The sequence below is a fragment of the Falco biarmicus genome, chromosome 6 (genome assembly GCF_023638135.1).
Source record: "Falco biarmicus isolate bFalBia1 chromosome 6, bFalBia1.pri, whole genome shotgun sequence".
NCBI lineage: Eukaryota > Metazoa > Chordata > Aves > Falconiformes > Falconidae > Falco > Falco biarmicus.
Window position 1 is genome coordinate 65,657,965 of NC_079293.1, and position 20,872 is coordinate 65,678,836.

Here is a 20,872-nt window from a genome sequence, read left to right on the forward strand (position 1 = left end):
ATGCCAGTGGTGCTTAAAACAACATGCTCAGTCATCACTTCAGTTTTAAAATGTCACCCTTGGGATTTGCATTGGTGTTTTATGTTTTAACAAATGAAAAATATAAAGATTAAGGTGAATTTAAAAGCAGAACAAAAGATCTTTGTGCGTGCTTGGCTTATGTGGCTGCTTAGAGAGAGTCAGTGGTGTAAAAGCCCAGCGCATAGAGTGATAGACTAATTTCAGGTGGAAGGGCCTTCCAGAGGCCATCTGGTCCATCACCTTCCTCAGAGGAGGTGTGCCTAGATCGTGTTGCTGTTGTCTGGTTTGAGTTTTGAACACTTCGAGGGGTGGAGATCCACAGCCTTTCTAGGCCACCAGTCCCAGTGTTTGACCGTATTTGCACTGAAAAAAAATTTCCTATATTTAACTGGAATTTCCCATGTTGCGGTTGGTGTCCACTGCCTCTTGTCCTACTGCTGTGCTTCCAAGAAGTCTCTTCTCTACACCCTCCCACTAGCTGTAGTAAGGTCTTCTTATTACATACCTTACATCTTACATAAGTAAGATGGCAGTAAGGTCTTCTCAATGCCTTCTACTCTTAAGGCCTGAACAAACCCAGCTCTCTCAGCCTTTTCCATCTTGTGCTCCAGCTCTTTAATCACCTTGGTGGAATTCTGCTGCCCTCAGTCCAGTATGTCAACGTCTGTCTTGTTCTGGGGAACCCAAATTCTGGATGACATTCCTCCTTCAGGTCCAGATGACTCAGCCGGCTACTGACCACATGCTGCGGGGGTTTGGGTAAGGACCTCCATTTTTTCCAAATACTAGATCAGATTTTATATAAATGGATTGTAAAAAGGGTAGACAGCAGGGATAAATCAGCGGGGAAAAAAACCCCCACCCAAACCAAAACAACCCTAACAAAAAAAACCCAAACCACAGCAAAAGTCTGTTTAGGCTTTTCACCTTTTCTTGCCTTTCAGAGTGGAGAAGCTTGCAGTCTTGATGCTGTAAGAACAGATGAAAAAATATAGTAAAGCTTGTTACAGTTAAATCTGTGAAAATCTTACTGATTGTATAAGTTTAAGCTTACAATAAATACTCCGGTGGTTTCATCCTAACAACTTCTCATTTTATCTAAAATGTGCAGCCATAATACTGGCTGGTGGTTAAGTTTACAGGAGCTTGAACAGAGTGCCTTCTCTGACGTCTATTTATGAATTGTGAAATGCTTGAAAGCTAGTTACTAACTAAATTCTAAGACTACAAGTACCTGTTAAATACTTTCCTCTTTTTTTTTTTTTTTTTTTAACTTCTACTTGTTTATTATGAAGTTATCCTTGCAGAATTCAATGTGATGTTAGGGTTACTCATGAGCCGCTATCACATAGTGATTGCTTAATGCTCTCCCTGTAACTAAAAAAGGTGAAGTTTGGGGTTTGGAAGAAACGAGCTTCTATGAGCAGCACGGCAGTGACTAATCTTGCACCCTGCATTGCTCAAGCTGTCAGCACACATTGTAGCTTGCACTTGAGAAGCTTGTGTGGTTTCTTATACCACGAATGTTTTTTTGACAACATTTGCTTCCTTTCTAGTGAATGCATTTCTACTGAAGATGAAAATCCCTCTTCTGTGTGCACATTTGAAGTATAAGCGAAGTCTAGGATAGCTTTGAATTTGAAAAGAAACCCCTTCGGCTTTACTTTTTAGTTCAGCTGCTGCTAAGAAATGCTAACAAAAAACTGCATACCTTAAAAACTACATTTCAAAGCAGCTCTCTAAATTATGTTTTTTCTCCTTTACTCCTTAGCCAGTAAACACCTTAACTTCTCATTTTCTCACATAGACTAATCTTACTAGCAAAGGCATCTCACTGCTTACTATGCTAAAATGAGATTAGGATTTTAGACATAAACACAGGACCATAAGATAACTACAGAAAGATCCATTTTTGTGAGCAATTAACACCATTGTGCATTTCTTCTACTCCATTTGTAAGTTACCCAGCACAGTTGAACACTAAAAGGATTTTTACTGATCTTTTTTCAAATGCAAGTTTATGAAATTTTAGCTTTTTCTGAACATTTTGGCTGATTCTCCAGGTTAAAGTTGAAATAAATCCCTGAGAGGTAGAGCAACACACTGCTAAGTGTGTACTTGACTATTTTGTGTACCTTTACTCTGCTTGCCGCTTATATCCATGGTTTAGCTGTGGGTAGTATTTCTTGACCTCAGCATTCTAAAGTTCAAGAGAGTTGGCTGCTCCATCTGTGGAAGCCAAGACGCCAGCAGTGAGGATTAGACCGATGGGCCTTCCAGTCCAGCATCTCGTTTTTGATAGATGAATATCTGAGTACTTACCCTGCCAATACAAAAAGCTTCATCCCACCATATGTAACTTTGCACATGTGGTTTTTTTAATACTCGTTTTATGCTCTGTTTTCTGCTGAGAGGGACTAAAAAAGCACTACTAGGGGTTGTACAACAATTAGCTCTCAGCACCTGAGTGGAAGAGATGACTGCCTCACCATGAACTCTCAAACTGACCGCCTGTTCACAGGTTAAAGTTAGGGATGTTGGGCCTGGCAGCGATCTTGCCAGTTGTTCAGGAAAGGGTTTTGCTTGCATCTCTTTATTTGAAAAACAATTGTTTCACTATCTTAGCCGGTTAGTCATCATCAAGGTAATAGTGTTTGCTAAGACCTATCCTAGTGTGCTAGGATTTATCTTTTTTTTTCCAGAAATGAAACCTAGTATGGGATTTGTTCCTAATCATGACCCAATGTCCATGTGAGCACAGCAGCCTGGTGTATTTTCTGTCTCGCCACATCTTCCATGGCAGGCTGTCTCACCAACTGCAAGTGTCCACATCCAGGAGAAGCTGAGTCCAACTTGGGAGTGGCTGGGAGGAGACCAATTTGCAAAGCAGGTGTGCCCTGGAGTTTGGGCAGCAGTCAAGGGTGCTCCCTAGTTATGATTATCTTCCCATGGTCAGAAGTCCGTCTGTGCAGGCGCTTTCCCAATCCTACTGCTATCGCAGGTTAGGTTCAAGAATGGAGAAGGAGTAGGTAATGCCATACAGCAGTCCTATATGCTCCATCACTTTTCAGATTCTCCATAAAATATGGTGAACAATAAATGGTTTTCTGCAACAGAGGGACTGCTGTTCGTCTCTGGCCCAAGCAGTTCTTCCAAATGGAAAAAAACATCCAGGCATATTCTAGGTGAACCAGCGCCTTGCTGTAGTACACTTGCTGCTCATTTCTGGCTACTACTCATTTAATCCTACCTAATTAAAAGCATCTTTGGAATAGCAGGACACATTTTTCCTTTAGTTAGCAACTCCTTACCCGGTCCTGCAACTTTTTCTGACAGCTGCAGCTGTATCCCACTGTTGGTGACTTCCTGAAGGGGACTGATTCATACGTGTTTGTGGGTCCTCCCTGCCCTCAAAGGTGGCAAGCCTCATGGCTGTTAAGAGCAGTCACCTGGAGAGCTTCAGGTTGTTGTGGACAGCCCTGTTGGTGTATTGTCATCCTGAAAATCAGCTTATCCCTTTGGCTTTGCTTTGAATTTCTTGATGAAGTGATGTCAGTTTCTGCCTTCCACCTGGAAGGCTAAGCTTATAGAGGTCTTCCTTCTTTCTGGAGCTGAATCTGTCCATTCCCTGGCAGTAGGAAGACCTTTGAAGCCTCCCACGTTGTTTGCTTTGAGTGCTGGGTGATCTAATACTGCATTTCCCCCACACAGTGTCTCAGAAAAGACTTGTGGCAGCCCAAGGGCCTGGTGTGAAATAGTGGTGGTGGCCCTCCCACTAGTCACCACAGCATGCTGTTGTGGCCCAGCAGATAAGCTGTGCGATGTTTCCTCTCCACGTATTTGCTGTGAAGTTATTTGGCATTTGCATCTTCGACCAGCACATCGTTACGCTTTACGCAGCTTTCAGCAGGGTGATGCTGCAGTCACCTGGCTCGTCCTTCACCAAAATGTCGCTGTGTGACCCCTGAGCAGCTTTCCTGCCAGAGTATCTCCAGTACCTGCATGTGGGGGGTGTCTCCACATACTGTATTTATTCCTTTTATAAACCCAGTCTGCTTTTCTGTTCTCTTTCCCAGTCTCTTTCAGATGCTATCTTGGATTGAAAGGAACTGAAACAGCCACAGCCACAGCAGGGGCAGATGCTTGGAGCAGGGAAACCCTCTGAGAATCACGCCAAAGTAAAACTCTCAAGTCTTGCATCAGGGCATGTGTGCACATTTCAAAGGATTTCGTGTTTCCAAGAACATTTGCTGCGTGGTCTTTGAAAGGGTTTCGGTATCATCCTGTAAATGTACTGCACAACCTCTTGTGCTTTCCATGTTTTTCTTCACAGTAACTGTTTTTCTTTCCATACCAAATGCAGCACGGCATGTCTATTCATAATTTTGGTAATTGACAAACTGTTGAATAGATTTTAATGTACCTGAACTACAAAGTGATGCAAAAAGAGGGGGAGAAAGAAAAATCAGAATAGAGACAGCAAGTAAACGGTAGCTCTTGGCTTGCTCTTTTTTTTTTTTTCTCAAAAAAGACAATCATAAATTTTCAGAAAACAGTCCTGTCCAGCTAATAATATTATTAGCTTGTTGGCTAATAATATTATGCTTGTTTGGTTAATTGTTGCTTTTCTTTTTGACTATTAGTTGACCATTAGCAGCATGTTTATGATTAATTCCCTTTCTTGGCCGTACTGACAGTAAGACTTTCCATGCCTAGAAATTATCAGTAAAAAAAAAAAAAAAAAAAAGCTATATTTTATTTTTAAAAAAGAAAAAGGAATAACAGGAGCCAATTGTACATATGTGCAGATATAAATTTCAGGAACAGCATTTGTAAGTTTAAGCACATTTATGAAATGCAGGTATCAATCTGTTTTTTTAAAAAATAATATGCAGTAGATTGATGTTAATACTTGTTTTTATAGTACAAAAAGGAGGACTGAGACATTTAAAAAGGCCAGATAAACTCCAGTTGTATTAATCTGTATCAAACTAAAAATATGGATGTAGAGAAAAATAGGTAGCAAAGAGTATTTTCTGCGGCATTGCTGACCTTATATTTGACTCTGGGTATGCTGCTTCTCGACTTTACGTAAGGCTGCTATAGATTTATTTTTTTTTGCTATAGGCAGAAGCCATATGGTCTGGCTACTAAAATTAGATCCTGCTTGTCACAGCCTGCAGAGGCTTTGGGAGGAGGAAGGAGAGGGCTTTCCTTTGCCTCGCTCAGTCACAGCCTACAAAACGCAGCTGTAGCTGCACATGCTGCTTGCTGCTGTTAGCTGCTGTTAGCTGCCATCACGCCTCGGCTTGTCTGCTGCCACCCAGTACCTGTGTGTCAATTAAAAACTCCTTGTCTACTGTAGGATCTTAACATGTCCCCTTGTCCAAACTGTTTCATCTCCCTCGGTTCTATACATTTTTTTCAGCAAAACACCATCGTAACATAAAATTATAACATCTGGTGCACAGGTCTTTCAGGTAAGGGAGCGGCTGTGGTAGCTAAACCTTCAGAAACTGATCATCTTCACCATCTTGATTGTGTGAGGATGGAGCTTTTCGAATTGAACGTTGCTACAAATCCCAGCCAAACAGTTGCAGAGCTGTTGCCCTAGTGAATTGCTGTAAGAAAATATCACTGAGCCATACACAGACTGGAGAAACTTCAGGGCTACACGGGGGAGCCCTTCTGGAACCCCAGATTTCTTCCTTAGTCTGAATTTTTTACAGGCGTGGGTAGTTCAGAAACATCTAGCTAAGGGGCATTTTGGTTCCAGCGCTGTGGTCATGTACAAATTTACCACTCTATAAAGCCGTGTGGATATACAATTGGAAAAAAGTGCACATTCTTATTAATACGATAAATTAATATAATTTGTATTGTATTTAACATGGGTGTGTTCTGCAGAATGTATTTTCCACATGAAAATCACAACTGTCTCACGTGCAATAGGATTTTGACATGTCAAAGATGTATTTTTTCCTGGGGATGCGCCAATTGTTCCGTTGCTCCCTGATGTCATGAAAAGTTACACAATTTTTTGACGTGACACACAATTCAGTTTTGTCATTTTTAACACCAGTGTCCTCTAAAATTCACCTTGCTCAGGGTGAAGGGGGACCAGACCTAGCCACACTGACAGAATCCCGCGCTGAACCTACAGCTGTCCCACAAAACTGCTTTTGCTCGTGCTGCGTTAGGCAAAAGGGAGCCGAGCTGGGGCAGCGGCACGAAGCTTTGCTGTGGGAGCCTCGACCCCTCTGGAACTGCTGTGTCCGTGTGCTGGTGCTGTGCTGGTGCTGTGCTGGTGCTGTGCTGTGCTGGTGCTGTGCTGTGCTGCGCTGCCGGCGGGAAGGGCCCCAGCAGCGCCCAGCAGGCGCGGCTGTGGGTAGGAGTTGCTGCGTCAAAAGGATGCGCGCACTTTGCACGGGGTGTAATTAAGCTGTAAATCTCATCGCCACGGGATTTTGTGGGTGCCGGATTTTTACATTTGTCTGAAGAGCAAAGAGATTCATGTGCATAGCAGCCGCCGAGGGGAATTAAACACAGAGATACCGGGAAATCCTTGCGTACGGGCTGGGAGGTAACGGGGAAGCTCTGCTCTCCTGTTTGCCGATTGCCGCTTTTTGCTGGGCACCTGCTGTCAGCCGCCGCCAGCAACGGGATCCTCATCCTCTCATCCTTTCTTGTAAATGGTCTTGTGCTGCCGGCGTCCGGCACGGGCTCTGGGAAGAGCCGGCTCCAATCCTCTGCCGCGTTTTTGTGCGGCCTCGTTTTCCTTCCTCCGGGAGAAAGCAGAAATCGGAGCGTTTCCCGCATTCCCGACACATTGAAACTGTTGGGCTTGGGAAGCGCTTAGAAATGTGGGGGGGAGGGGGGGGGGGCGGTGTCTGGCGTTGCCGTGGAGCCAGGCTCTGTTGACAGACTCGGGCTGGTGGTGGCCAGGGTGCCATGGGCCCGCGGCAGGTGACGGTGGTGGGGCTGCTCCGAGACCCGACTTTCCACGTGGCCAAGTGCGCAGCAGAGGTAACCCCCGGGCATCACCCCAGCACCGGGTGGGAGCAGTGCGGAGTGGTGCGGGCTGGAAGTACATCAGCAGGGGAATGCCTGCACCCAGGGGGTGGTTCTTAGGAAGAAAATATTCTGACTTTGGGGGTTCTGCTCTTTGGTGCTGCCAGGCACAGGCACCAAGGCTTTACGGGCTCGCGGCTTGGTGCTGCTTGGCATGAGGGTCTCTGCTGCAGCATCCTTGCCTCCTTGTTGCTGCAGCTCCAAGAAATTTCACAGCTGCGCGATGCTGGGTGAGATGCACATCGCAGCTCTGTCCGACTTGCTCGGCAGCTTATGACAAGTCCCTTAATGCAGCTCTATCGGTGCAAATGAGAAGGCAAAACGCTGCAAACCTGACGGGGCTCGGCAGACTTTTCCATGGGAAGGCTGGCTGTGTGGCAGGTGCCACCCCGCCGCGGGGTGCCCAGCACTGACCTGTATGCCCTCCCTGCCTGTCAGAGTTTTTCTGCCAGGCTCGTTCCCCAGCATTATTTACAGCTGACAAAACTCTGCCATCAGCAGCCCTAAGGATAAGCCAAGCCAATAGCTGCAGGGTGTGTGTGCCTCTTGGCTTTTTACCTTTTTTTTTTTGTTGTTGTTTGTTACAGCCAATGTCCCAACAATAGGCACAGGGACCATGAGCTGAATAGAAAGTTGCTTCTTGCTTTATTTTTTTGAAGTCCGGCTGGGCTGGCTTGAAGCCACAAACTTTGTGGCACTCGTATGCCACGGCCCACGTGAAGATGAGGCTAAACAGGAATGTCCTGTACTTAAAGAGCTGTGTGCTCCAGAGGCAGACAGTACAAGCAGTGGGGACTGGAAACTGTTCACCTTGCAGCCTTCACCAAGCCATTCACTTGCCCCAAGGCCCTGGGCTCAATCTCCTGGGACAGTAGAGGGTCACAACTCCCTGTGCATGCAAAAATGCATGCAAAAAATGCAGTTGATGATGCTCAGCAACATCTTCAAATGTCTCACTGCTTACATCCATCTCACCTGGAGGGGGAAAGCGTGGGGAGAGTACCAGCATAATTCAATAATATTTGTGAAGCAGCCCTTCAAGACACCTGCCACATCTGCAAACAGGGATTTAGAGCAATTTGCATGTACTGCTCCAAGTGTCAGGAATTACACCAGAGGTGTGGGGGGTGCAGAGCAATAACTCAATTAGAATGTGGCTTAGGTTGTAGTTAATGAGGGAAATACAAGCTGCGATAGTATAGGGTGTGGGAGAGTACTGAACTGCTTGTAAGCAATTTTTTTTCCTTACCTTGAAAATACAGGCTCTGAAGCTGAAGTTTCCAAGCAAGTTTGCAGATCCTGTAATACAGCCTTTAGTAGAATTTGCATGGTGTGAATATTTACAGGAGAAAAAGAAGGTAACTCTGGTGTCCTCAGCTTGGTTTGGACATGAGTCCTCTCCCAGCTTGGTGTCGTCTGCAGATTTTGGAAGTGAGCTTTTCCACCCTGGCTTACATTCTTAGAAACCCTCGAGGGAAGATGGGGCTCTCCAGCACTTTTCCTGTTCAGCCTGAGCTACCTCCAAAGTGACACCCAGATGACTCCTGTCACGATAATGTCCCATAGCAGCAGGATCTAGACCTTTAAAGCACATAACTGTGTGAGTAGCAGCAGGATCTAGACCTTTAAAGCACATAACTGTGTGAGTGTCAGCACGCCTCACCAAAAGCTTCTGCCCAATCCCTTCCAGTTGGTGGGATTTGTGATTTTAAAAGTAGGAAAGGCATAAAAATACCACAGGCCACCTTAGCTGCAGTGGATATTACTGGTTGCTTCTTCACTAAGTGTGTAATTAATCCCTGGAGGCTTTGTTGTCCTTCTGATATGCAGGAGCTGAGAGGTGAGGTGTGGGCGTATGCCTCCTCCGTGATGTGCTTTGTTGACGGCCAGCTGCTGGGGGATGAGAAGGAGCTGCTCAAGTGGTCTCACCGTGAGTGGGACTATCATGACTTTAAGCCTGAAGCACTTTACCAAGCAATTGCTGAGGACTTCTACAGGAAACGTCTGAAAAACAGCCAGGCAAGTAGCCAAGTAGCACTGGTTTAGAAGAAGAGTACAAGGGGAGGAAGGTGAGTGTCATGGTTTAACCCCAGCTGGCAACTAAGTACCACGCAGCCACTCGCTCACACACACACACACACACACACACACGGTGGGATGGGGAGTAGAATTGGAAAAAGGTAAAATCCATGGGTTGAGATAAGAACAGTTTAATAATTGTAATAATAATAATAATTATAATGATAAAAGAGAGAGAGACACATAAACCCCAAGAAAGACAAGTGATGCACAATTCAGTTGTGCACCACCTGCTGACCGATGCCCAGCCAGTCCCTGAGCATCGATCGGCAGGCCCCAGCCACCTCCCCCCAGTTTACATACTGAGTATGACATTCATTGGTATGGAATATCCCTTTGGCTAGTTTGGGTCAGCTGTCCTGGCTGTGTCCCCTCCCAGCTTCTTCTGCACCTCCTCATTGGCAGAGCATGGGAAACTGAAAAGTCCTTGACTTAGGGTAAGCACTACTGAGCAACTAAAACATCAGTGTGATATCAAAGTTATTCTCCTACTAAATCCAAAGCACAGTATTGTACCAGCTACTGGGAAGAAAATTAACTCTATCCTGGCCAAAACCAGGACAAAGAGTGAGCACAGCAGTGGCAGATTTTTGGTTTTCTGTCCCAGGATGGTAGGGCCAGAGCTGGGACTGGAGAGGTCGATGGGGAGAATCCCATGCGGAGGATGGCAGAGCCTCCGCGCCTGCCAGCAGCCAGGAAGGGACGTATGCTAGCCCAGATGCTTGACATGTATTTACTGCTTCAGGGCTGAACAGACAAAAGTGCATTGCTGACCATGCTGCAGCTGTGCTGTTCCAGAATCCCAAAGCGCCCAATCCTTGGGTACCAAAATTCTTGGGTACCAAAGGCCCAACTGCCAAACCTCTCATTTCCCGGCCAAGACCTCCCGAAATGCTGTGGTGATGTGAGGTGCAATGCTGCCAGCACTGACATGGCTTTGAAAGCAGAGGAAGATGTCATAGCAAAAACTGACATGGTTTTGAAAGCAGAGGAAAACGTCATAGCAAAATGAATACCAGTCTGACTGGGAAGGGCAAGGAATGTCCATTTTGGCAGGGTGGCCAGTATTCCTGCAGATTCATTTAATCCTGCCTGTATTGTATGGGCTGCAATAGGCATGTCAGTAAATGCAAGAGGAAGCAGCAGGCCCTGCCCAGTAGTTTGCTTTAACATGATGTTAGGATTATTTCTGTCCAGAATGAGTGCAATATCCTCTACTTTTTTGTTTATTTGAACAAAATAGTGGGAATGCTGTTTTGCATTGACAACCTCACGGACGTTTTCTGAGACCATTGGCCCTAGGCAGCTGGACCCTGGCCTGCGTGAGGCAGCGAGTGCAGCACACAGAGCTGGCCTTTCCCTCACTGCATTTGTTTTTCTGCTTTAAACAGCATGTGTTTGTGTACCTGGAGATAGCCATTGAGGAGCAGCCCGTCGGGAGGCTGCTCTTTGAGGTACGTTACAGAGGAGAAAAGCAAAAGCAAGGAACAATTCTGCCCAGTGCGGTGGTTTCACCTGCCCAAGGGGGGGGGAACAGAAATCTGCCCAGTGGACATCAGCTATGAATTTCACACATTCTCCTCTTCACGCTTTTGCAGCTCTTTTCAGATGCATGTCCCAGGACCTGTGAGAATTTCCGCGCTCTGTGTGCTGGAGGAGCAAAGTCCCGCTGTGACGGCCGAGAGCTCACCTACAAAAACTCCCTTTTCCATCGCCTAGTGAAAAACGGATGGATCCAAGGAGGAGGTGTGTTTCCAGGGGTCCTGAGTAAAACCAAGTTACAGTGCAAGGCAGAGGGTGGGGAGTGTGATGATCTGCATGAATAACAGTCTTCATCCATGGGAGACATAACTGAACTCCAGGACAAATCTAGTATCTTAAATTTTCTATATATGTGTGTATATATATGTATATATATAACAAAAAACCAAAACATTTTCTCTTTTAGACATCTCACTTTATAAACATAGGAAAAGTTTGGAGTATTTGTTCTTTTGATTATCCAAGCCCTTTTCAAAAGAATTTAGGAAACTGAAAATATTAAAACTCTTTTCCATTATGTTCTTTGGTAAGTAATTAGGAAACTAATTCGAAACATGAAAAAAAAAAAAGAAGAATATCCATCAGAAACTATTACTTGTTTTATAGAGAGATTAACTTATGGCGGCATTAATCAAGTGTCAGAACCCTTGCAAACATGCTGGTGAGCTGTCTGAATGCCAGCACTGTGTCTGGAGTGTGGCACCAAGAAGAAAGGCACCAGGAACGTTGGGCACGCAGCTTGCCTGACTGATAACCCCAGGGAAGTCAGTATAGTGTACCAGAAGGCATTTCCTTCGTTACTCCCTTTTGGTCTATCGGACATCTTACCTACCTGTATTCTTTACCTGTGTTTGCCTTGCTCCAAATGTGTGTGTATAAATACGTTTCATGTTTATACTTCAAAGATACAGCTCCTACTTTTCAGGAATAACTACTCAGATATCTATGTAGTCCATAAAACCAACCTAAAAGTACATGTTTGTTACTGTAGAGAACTAATGATAACCTGGTAGTCTAAGACAATGTCTAAATAAAGTAAGAGCCAGAATTTTGTTTTAAAAAAAATTATAAATAGATGCATCAGGTTTCTTTAGTGCCTTACTCATCATAAATCTGGTTCAATAGGAATTTCTCTCTTATCAAATCTCTTTTCTTAGTCAAGTTAGTGGTCTTAACTCACCATAGCATCACAGCTGCATTTTCAACCTTCCTTCTTCTAACCTTAATCCCTCCGACGGACATCCTTCTCCAGGGCGCCCCTTCCTTGGCTGGGTGCTGCCACCGCGGGAGCTCTCCCAACAGGAGATGCTGGTCCATCTCAGAGGGGCAGCGATGAAATGCACCACATGAAATAGTTCTCTGTAGACAGACCGTCTCTTGGGATGGAAGCTGAGCTTTTCCCAAAAGTCTGTTAAAATTTCAGTAGCAAAACAGAAAGATGGATGCAGTTGTTCCCCCAGGCTGATGCGCAACCCACGCCTCTGACCTCAACTGAGCTGCTCACTGACAACCCCCAATAACACCTGGTCTCTGACGGTTACTTTTATCTACCCTGCAGACATCATAACTGGAAAGGGAGACAGAGGAGAGTCAATTTATGGTCCCACCTTTGAAGGTATGTTTCCTCAACTATCTTAACTGTGCAAAGGGCAAATTTCCACAAAGACAAGTTGTTGACCTGATCTTACTCACAGAATAACCTGGGAATTCCCTTTCATCTCCCTAAAGCAAAAGGGTTTGCTTTTCAGCCAGAATTATTATCTGTTTGTATTAGCATGAGTGGACTGCTTTAGTGAGGACACTTTTTGATCTGTAACCTTGTCCCTGTCCTCTGATGTCCCTGGCCCAAGGCTTAGTTCCACTAGCCCCTTCTCCTTGCCTAAATGAGGGCTGATGGTCACCTGCTGCCTACTCCAGACTGCAAATACTCACCTTTGTGGGCAAGACCTTAGAAATGCAGAAGTGGATTAGCTACAGAGATCTCCAGGCACACAATATCACCTGTTTAAATGCTTTTAAAGTAAAGTTAAATGGCTTTAACTCTAGATTTCCTGGACCTCAGGCAGCTCTTCAGGCCTGGGCATGCTGCAGACATCGATGCCAGCAGCTACATGACTCTGCGGGTGTGAGGGGAGTTACTTCTGAATCTCACATAAAACCATGAAAGTCAAGAAATGACAAACATGAGCTAAGTTTAACAAAAAATGTTCCCCCATACTGGTATGAAGTAATAAAATGTAAAGAAAAAAGAACATTATAACTTGCAATATTTAAGAAAAACAACCCGTATAATTGACATAGACATTTGGGATCTTCTGTTTAGATTAAATGCTACCCATAAAGATGTTTTATGACAGTTAAAGCACTTCTGAAATTGATTTATGTTCCCTTATATAAAAGCTTTCCCACTGCCAATGGCACAAATGATGTGACATTTGAGCAGGCTGGGCAGCAGCCAACAGTGAGATCAGAAACGCCAAGTGTAGCTGAAAACTTTCCTTCCCAAGATGCTGGAGAGCCCGCTCGCGAGGAGGAGCTGCTCTCACCTCCAGGTCCCAGGACAGGTGGAGCAAAACCGGGCTGGACATGGGTCACTAGCCCGCTCTGCCCGGCTGAGTTGCAGCGCTGGCGGGCACGAAAGCCGCTGGAAGTGGAAGCCCAGTGTGTGGGATTTAAGGCAGTACAGCTACGGGCTGCCTAGAGTAGGCAGGAAGGGGCAAAAGTCACTTCTTTGATGCTGGAGCTCCTGGAACAGCAGCAAGCCTAGGCTTTAGGGACACGCATACCTCAGAAAGAAGATAAGCTGTTATTAGAAAAATACAGGACTGGCTGCTAAATTGTTTGGAAGGTGGATGTCATCAAAGATTTAAAAGTTTGTGAATCCTCTTTCCCAGCAATGCTACCCAATGGGTCTGTGCTAGCGCACATCTCACACCCTTTGCACTTTCTGTTGGGGTAGAAATCGTCCGCAGAGGAAAATGAGTTTGAGCGTACGTAGGCACCTCTGCAAACAGGAGAGCTACAGCCCCGCGCACGCTGCCGGAGCTGGGGCTTCATGCCACAGCCCAGCATCTGGCGTTTTGCTCCTGCCCCCATCCTCCTCCAGGCAGAGCTTAGGCTTTCCCTGTGCTACCCAGGAAAGAAGTTGACATGTCAGGTGGGAAGGTGACAATGTGTCAAAAGTTCCTTAAGTAATTTTAAGGTGGATTTAATTTGGAATCTGTCAGCCTTGAAAGTGTCCCTGGAAGAGTTTTATTATCCATGTTGCACATACTTCATGTGTTGATGTATTAAAGGAGAAGATTGCTAATTCTTTCCCTCCCACCTTTTAATTAAAAATTGCTTTTCATCCTTGAGAAAGGCGTTCCCTTGCAGGCGCCTTTCTAGTTTAAGGCTTAGAATGCTTTCCCAGTATTTCCCGCAAAACTATTTTACACTGAGGCCAGGGGACAAATATCTTCAATATCTGAAAAGGGTGAGAGATGCCTCTGTCAGCTGTTAATGTTCTGGGAGACTCTGCGCTTGGCACGCGTCTGGGCACTGCAACCAGTGCCTGCTGAAATTAATGGGACGCAACCACATTTTACTGTAATGAGCTGAAAGGACTGAGGTAATTACAGAGAATCAGTCAGAGTGGAGCATCATGTCATAGGACAAAGCATCTGACTCCAAAATTAGTCTGCTGAAGTCATTTTGCCAACCACAAGGCAGCAGTCAGGGAGTAACTGTTCAGTTAAAATTTAATTACTATTTTTATGAATCAGTTTCTGAGAAGGGCACTCAAACAGGGTAAAAAGAATTTAAAAAAAAACAGAGAACAATAAAAATTAAATATTTCTAGTTTCTTTCAAGCTTTTTGAGAGCTCGATGGAGCTCTGGACTGCTTAGTGTGATCAGGTCAGAGATGGGTGACACAGGAGGTGAAGGTCAGTGGGGACCCTGCTCCCCACCTTATAGCTGGACTCCCCTCCGTGGAGAGGAAGGAATCAAGTCCTTGCCATCATCCCCCAAGCCCAAGCACACCTAATGCCTGTCCTTCCCCAGCCATCCCTCTTGAGAGCTGTTTCTCTTCTCCCTCACCAGTCCTTCCTCAGCCGGCATGGAGGCTCCTCCTCACCTCCCCGCAGCTCTCGCTCCCATTGCCTGCCTCCTCTCCTTGCCCTGAACAAAGCTTCTGCTCTGGGGGCACCCCGGCCTTCTTAACTAAGTATCTACTCACCATTTATTCAGCTCTGTCACGTTACTTGGCTAAAGCAGCCTCCCGCTCACTGTTCCGCACGAGTTGCCAAGTGCTGGGAGCTGCTGCGCATCCTGCCCCCACAGCCAGGTCTGTGCTGCCGGAGCATCTCTTGCCTCTCCACTGCAGGCAGGGGCTGTGCTTGGAGCACCCGCTCTGCCTCCACCTGTGCAGTGGGAATAATCCCAAGCAGCCGCAAGAAAATGCCGTGCTAAGTGCTCCGACCTCCTCCAGTGAGAGGCATTACAGACCGACACCGGGGAGCCAGCGGCATCGCTGCTCTGGCTCCATCACTCAGAAATACATAGAGCGCTTTTTTAATGGATGTTTCTTCATTAGCTTCTTTACTGGCTTAAGGACTAGAAAGTAGTGGGAAGCTCTTTCTAGGAAGGATGCTAATTCAAACCAGACTTTGCTTCTATGAGACTCATTGGGACCTTTTGGGGAAAAGGAGAAGGGAAAGGGAGAGCAAGGAAGGAGGAAAGGGGAGTATGTGGGAGCTGGCAAAAGGGTGCTGTACAGTCAACAGCTGCAAAGGGAGCGACACAACTGCAGCCTTTCATCCCCAAACTCTTTTCCTAGATGAAAGCTTCTCCATCTGTCACAAGGGAAGAGGAATCCTCGGGATGGCCAACAAGGGCCGCCACAGCAATGGCTCGCAGTTCTACATCACCCTCCAGCCAGCTCCCTACCTGGACAAAAAATATGTGGCTTTTGGGTAGGTATGCACCAGCTTGCTGCCACTGCACTGCACAGGAGGTCACCCTGGCCTTGTATGCCCTTCCCGCCTGGGATGAAGCATCCACAAAATCCCTACGGCAGCTACAGCACAAATGCCTCTAGCCAGGGGTAGGATGGATGAGTCAGATTGAAGTACCTAATGACACCCATCCCTCCTTTCCCTGCCCTGGCCTGGCTTGTTTGAGCTGGAAAACCCTATGGCAAAGCTAAAGTAGCTGCCAGGGCATCCCCAGGACCAAGGCTGCAGACCTGTGGCTGCATAGCTCAGCATCAGCTCAAGGTGGGCCCTGATGGACAGGGGGCTGTTGAGCAAAGCCTGCACGCTCTGCTCAGCCCTCACGAGCTGGAGGAATTATTTTAGCAAATGCACACTGGGAGTTTGTTCTCGGTAGGTTGATGTATAGTGCTGGCCCTGTTAAGATTTTTAGATTTTCAGGAATACAATAAGGAAGATTATTGCTCTGAGCAGTTTGCTTGATGTAAGAAAGCAAAATGTTTATGTATAGAGGGAGAAATTCACGGTGCAGTTTCCACGTAAACCCCGTCATGGAGAAAACCAGCATTTTTAAAGGAAGTGAAAAGCATAACTGCCTAACCTACAAGAAGAAACCAAAAACAGTCGCTGGCTGCATATACATATAACCAGCAGTGTTCACCACTAGCGTTCTGCCTTGCCACCAGCTCTGTGTAATCTGGAAGGCACAGGATCCATGATCTTCTAGCCAGGCCCTCTTAAACCTGGGTGGGAGTTTAATCCCGAGGGAGCAGAGAGCAGCATATGACAAGGACAGCCAGGCACTTCCCATCTCTGCTCTGCTCTGATGTCCCCACTTGGGCAAGGGCTGCCTGCAGTGTCCACCCCGCTTGGTACCACTGTCCTGGGTGGGATGGGGTGGGAGGGGACACGGCATGAAGCTTTCTGGAGCACGGCTGGCATCCATCGCCGTGCTGGTGCCTGCAGGAGGCACGGCTCGTGGTCCCACAGTGCAGAGGGGGATGGGCTGAAAATTGTAAAGACTGCAAAATGCTGGGCTGTTTTCAGGATTCAGGTTGGCGCTATGAAGGAAGGAAACAGATATTTCTCAGGGAGTCATTTCTAATACTCTCACTTCCGACAGCGTGTCTCTTTGATTTCTTTCTTCTCAAAAGTAATGGCCATTTGTAGCTGGGACACATAGTACAATGCTTATTTCTTTAAATAAATGCAGTTGCATAAAGCCGTGGTATTTTCACCTCTCCTAAAGCGCCAACTAGAAGCTACTTAATCAAGAACTGATGGTGTTTGCGACCCCGTTGCGAAGAACAGCTTTTTAAAGAGCAGAGTGGGTGCAGCCCGCCGGTGGGGAGCCAGCGCCTGGGTTTGTTAAGGCCTTGCAGCAGCCAGAGGCTGCACAGCCGGCTCCGGGTGGATCATATGTGCACTTTCTCCTTCCTCTAGGCAATTGATCGAGGGCACGGAGGTACTCCAGAGACTGGAAGCCGTACCTACATATAAGGAAAGGCCTACAGTAGCCTGCAGGATTATGAACTGTGGGACCTTGGAGCCATGATCCCCAGCTGGCAGTCCTGCCTGCTGTAAGGCAAAGCTCAACTTTTCGCTCAGCTTTTTACAGACCTTGATGGCTTTCACTTAAGGCAAAAATAAAAGCACTTCTCACACATGTGAATGGCTTCAAAATGTTCTTTTGGCTTAAAAAAATGTTCATAAGCTCTTAAAAAGCACTTTTGCAGAAATACAGGAAAAGGCTTGTGCACGTAACTCAGTGCCAGCTTACAGTTTATGGGAAATAGTGCTAATACGATCATATAGTGACAAGCAGACATGATGAAATGCACATATGGCTAAAGCACAGGTGGACAGATGGATACACACCTATAGGGATAAAGATAACCATTCCTGGCTAAATTCTGCCTCCACCACAACCTCTGCAGCACAATTGCCCTGCCACGTTTGCCCCATACAGCTCAGACACCAGATGTAGTCTGCATATAGTAACTCAGATATCTCAGAGGGAAGGAGGAAAAAATATATTTGTAGGACTGTGGTCTCTCTGAATGCCAGACATTTGATCTTGCACTGACTACAAGTAACACCCTTGAAATCAGGTCGGGCTGCATCAGGCTAAAACTGGGAAATTCTAGAGCAGGCGTAAGCTTAAGTAATTATTTTTGGCAGATAGTCTCAAACAGCAAAAGGATGAGTATTGCCACTAAAACAGGGAAAAATATTGCTTATAAAGTTACTGCAAAATGTGGAATTTTAAGGTTATGTGTGGATGCAAATATACCATACACGATGATTGCTAGTGTCAGTGATTTCTTATATGCAAGGTGTCTTATATGCAGTATCTCTGATGTGCAAGTGCAGAGCTTGGGCATGGGTAGCCTCAGCAGAGGATGGCAGGTCAGCACTAAAAGAAGGGAGGATGTGTGAAAGGCCAAAATGCAGCCTGGAAAGAAAGGTTATAACCCAGTGCATTGGAAGTTCAAAGGAAAGAGCATTCAGTCATTGGGCTTGAATGTAGATACAAGGCTAAACCAGCCCCGCTGTTCCAGGGCTGCACAGACACCTTCAGTGTACACCTCTCCCGCCTCTCTTTCCAGTGCTGTGCTGAGTGACCTTTGCTCCTCAGCTCGCCATATAAGCTGCTAAACCTCACAAAAGAGTGCCAGTGTAAGATGGGAAATGCTGAATTAAAGAAGTATTAGGAGAAACCTAATTTTGCCCAAGCTCAAACCCACAGATTTAATGAAAAGTAACAATCTTGAGTTTGTTTGCTAAATGGGAATGAGTGTAACAGATCAGCAAATGTTTAACTGGGTGTCTGAAGAGGGCACAGACCTAGTCTGATTCCACATGCTCTGAGTCAGTATAGAGGTCGTCTTAATTTTAGCAAGGGGATTTAGCTTTTTCTTTACTTATGCTACAAACCAAAAAGATTCTTTAGCCTAAAATACTTTTATATGTCTGTAGCTAGCTAAGGAGCCTTTAACACATTTTATCCTTCTATTTTCTAAAGCATTCTGCAATCTGTACATAGACTACTATATAGGAACTGTCTTCTGTAGGAACATTTCAAATCAATTAAACTGCCTAGAGAGTAATTATTGTCACGTCATAGTTCTGGATCAAAGATGAAAATACATTATTGTGTTTCATTAATAAAATAACACATTTCCTGACAAATTACTTTTCATAAGTAGTAGCGACTATTGCTATGAAAGGATATGGCTTTCAAACTCAACTATTGGGATGCAGATCAGTGGCTCATATTTGTTGCAAGGATTTTAAATTATATTCAGATGTTTGAAAATGAAAGTCAGAAAAGTAATTTTAGTTCTGCAGGCTATAGAAGACAATGCTAAAAGACCAATTAATTGATTTTTTTATTTGCTTTGGGCTTGGCCACCCACAGTAGGTCTGTTCTGTAGCGCTGCTGCACCCCGGCGTCCCCACGGGGGACCGAGTCAGAGCACAGCATGTGCTTTGAATCCAAATGACCTTCTCTGGGCAGCAGTCAAAAGCCCAGAAACTGATGCACTGGCAATAAGCAGCACTCAGGATCCCGCAGGGCAGACAAATGCCTAATCATGTCAAGTATCAGAAAGCTGATCCTGTGCCAAAAGTCACAGACCTGGTAACAAGTATGCTGGCTGGATGTAACGACATACAGGGTGTTGCACACTCAGGATCTAGGAGAGCTGTGTGGGGTGACTGGGCAGGGACAACGGGTTGAAGTTACACGACATGGAAAATGTTATAACGAGAAGAGGAGAGAACAACCAGGAAATATTTTGAGTTTCAGGCATAATGATCCTTCAGGCAAGCCACAATTACAGTATTTGTGCCGGTCATGACAGGACACTCTGCCAGAAAAAATGTGGTAAAATCTTTCATCCAGTATTAAGGAAGTTGCCTAAAAGAAAAAGCACATCTTTCAACCCTGGTTCCCCAGTACCTGCAAGCTGGATATACATAAGGAGCCCAAGGTGATGAACAATGAAACACGAAAGGAAGAATCGGCTTAACCTCAATCCAAAATGATGGTTTGTGCCATCTACGGTAACATACATCTCTAATCAAGTCACCAAGAATGCATTGCCTCCTCTGAGAGAGCCAGACCAGAGAAGTGGTGTGTGCAAGCATCCAGAAGACACATACAAGTCCAGTGGCACACTGCTGGGTCTCCAAAAGCTGGGAAATTCAGGAGCAGACTGCAGATGGGGAGGTGGAGGCTTCCGTGGCCAGCTGGTGGTTTTGGAAAAGTTCCCTTCCCAGCAACCATATAAAAAAACTCCCTTCTATAAAGGGCAGACAGCAGCAACCTGCATCCTGAGAAAACTATTATCTTACTGGATTACAGCGTTTTAGCTATGTAAGAAAACCTGGTATCGTTCACGTTTTACTTTATTAGTGTTTTATGCTGGGCTTCTTACTCCATCAAAACACTCTCTTAGAAACTGCTCTAAATAAAATCTTTGTACAGGCATATGTGTTAAAACTGCAAGGACAGTGTGCTAATAAACCATGGGCAGCAGGCTCCAATCGTTAGCCCTTACTAATTCAAGCGCTGATCAAATAAAAGGTGGAGGACAAAGTCATTGACTACAATGTAGTTTACCTAATCTGAGGTCAAGAGGGTTTCTGAATCTGATCCAGGAGGGCTGCTAAGGCCAGTAGAAATTGTTAGTGTGGCTCCTCAGCTACGGAGGTACTCCACACTGATCTGGAGAAGCCCTGAGGTCTCCCAAGTGTATATTAATTTTAATTGTGTCAGGTGGGCCTTAGACAGCATATTTCATCTTCCTACTGACCAGCCTTGCTTTCCTTTTTAGGCTGCCATGGCTACAGCTCTCTGCTATTGTCCTTCATATACTTATTGGTTGGGATACACTTAACTAAACCACTGTTGACCCACAGCCATAACTCAGAGACAAAAGAGTTCCTGCCATCAATTCCAGGGAGAAAAAGGTACTCCGGAGGGCTGGTTTGAAAGAACTTAACTGAAAATGTCAACTATGCAGCATATCAAATAGATCAAAATGATGTGATACAGCTGTTGCATGAAGGAAATGGGTAAGTGGAATGATTTTACACACTTAATAGCAAGAATCTTGATACTGTAATTCTGATAAGGTTTAGGATGCTAAGAAGCAGTAATGGGTGGCCAGCTCAACAGA

General features: G+C 45.5%; 1 protein-coding gene across 3 annotated transcripts in view; it reads left to right on the forward strand.

The window, feature by feature from the left end:
- The window catches only part of PPIL6 (peptidylprolyl isomerase like 6), a 28,177-nt gene extending 10,831 nt beyond the window's left edge, over window positions 1-17,346 (forward strand). Inside the window, exons 2-10 of one of the 3 annotated variants that reach the window (XM_056342627.1) lie at window positions 633-780; window positions 4,098-7,047; window positions 8,355-8,450; window positions 8,923-9,111; window positions 10,563-10,625; window positions 10,770-10,917; window positions 12,272-12,328; window positions 15,533-15,668; window positions 17,130-17,346. In XM_056342627.1, coding sequence (XP_056198602.1) covers window positions 6,973-7,047; window positions 8,355-8,450; window positions 8,923-9,111; window positions 10,563-10,625; window positions 10,770-10,917; window positions 12,272-12,328; window positions 15,533-15,668; window positions 17,130-17,241 — 876 coding nt within the window. In that variant the 5' untranslated portion in view covers window positions 633-780; window positions 4,098-6,972 and the 3' untranslated portion in view covers window positions 17,242-17,346. Of the gene's footprint in view, window positions 1-90; window positions 781-4,097; window positions 7,048-8,354; window positions 8,451-8,922; window positions 9,112-10,562; window positions 10,626-10,769; window positions 10,918-12,271; window positions 12,329-15,532; window positions 15,669-17,129 lie in introns of those variants that run through there. The other 2 variants (XM_056342626.1, XM_056342628.1) reach the window with 2 other exon arrangements.
- The last annotated feature ends 3,526 nt before the right edge of the window (window positions 17,347-20,872 follow it).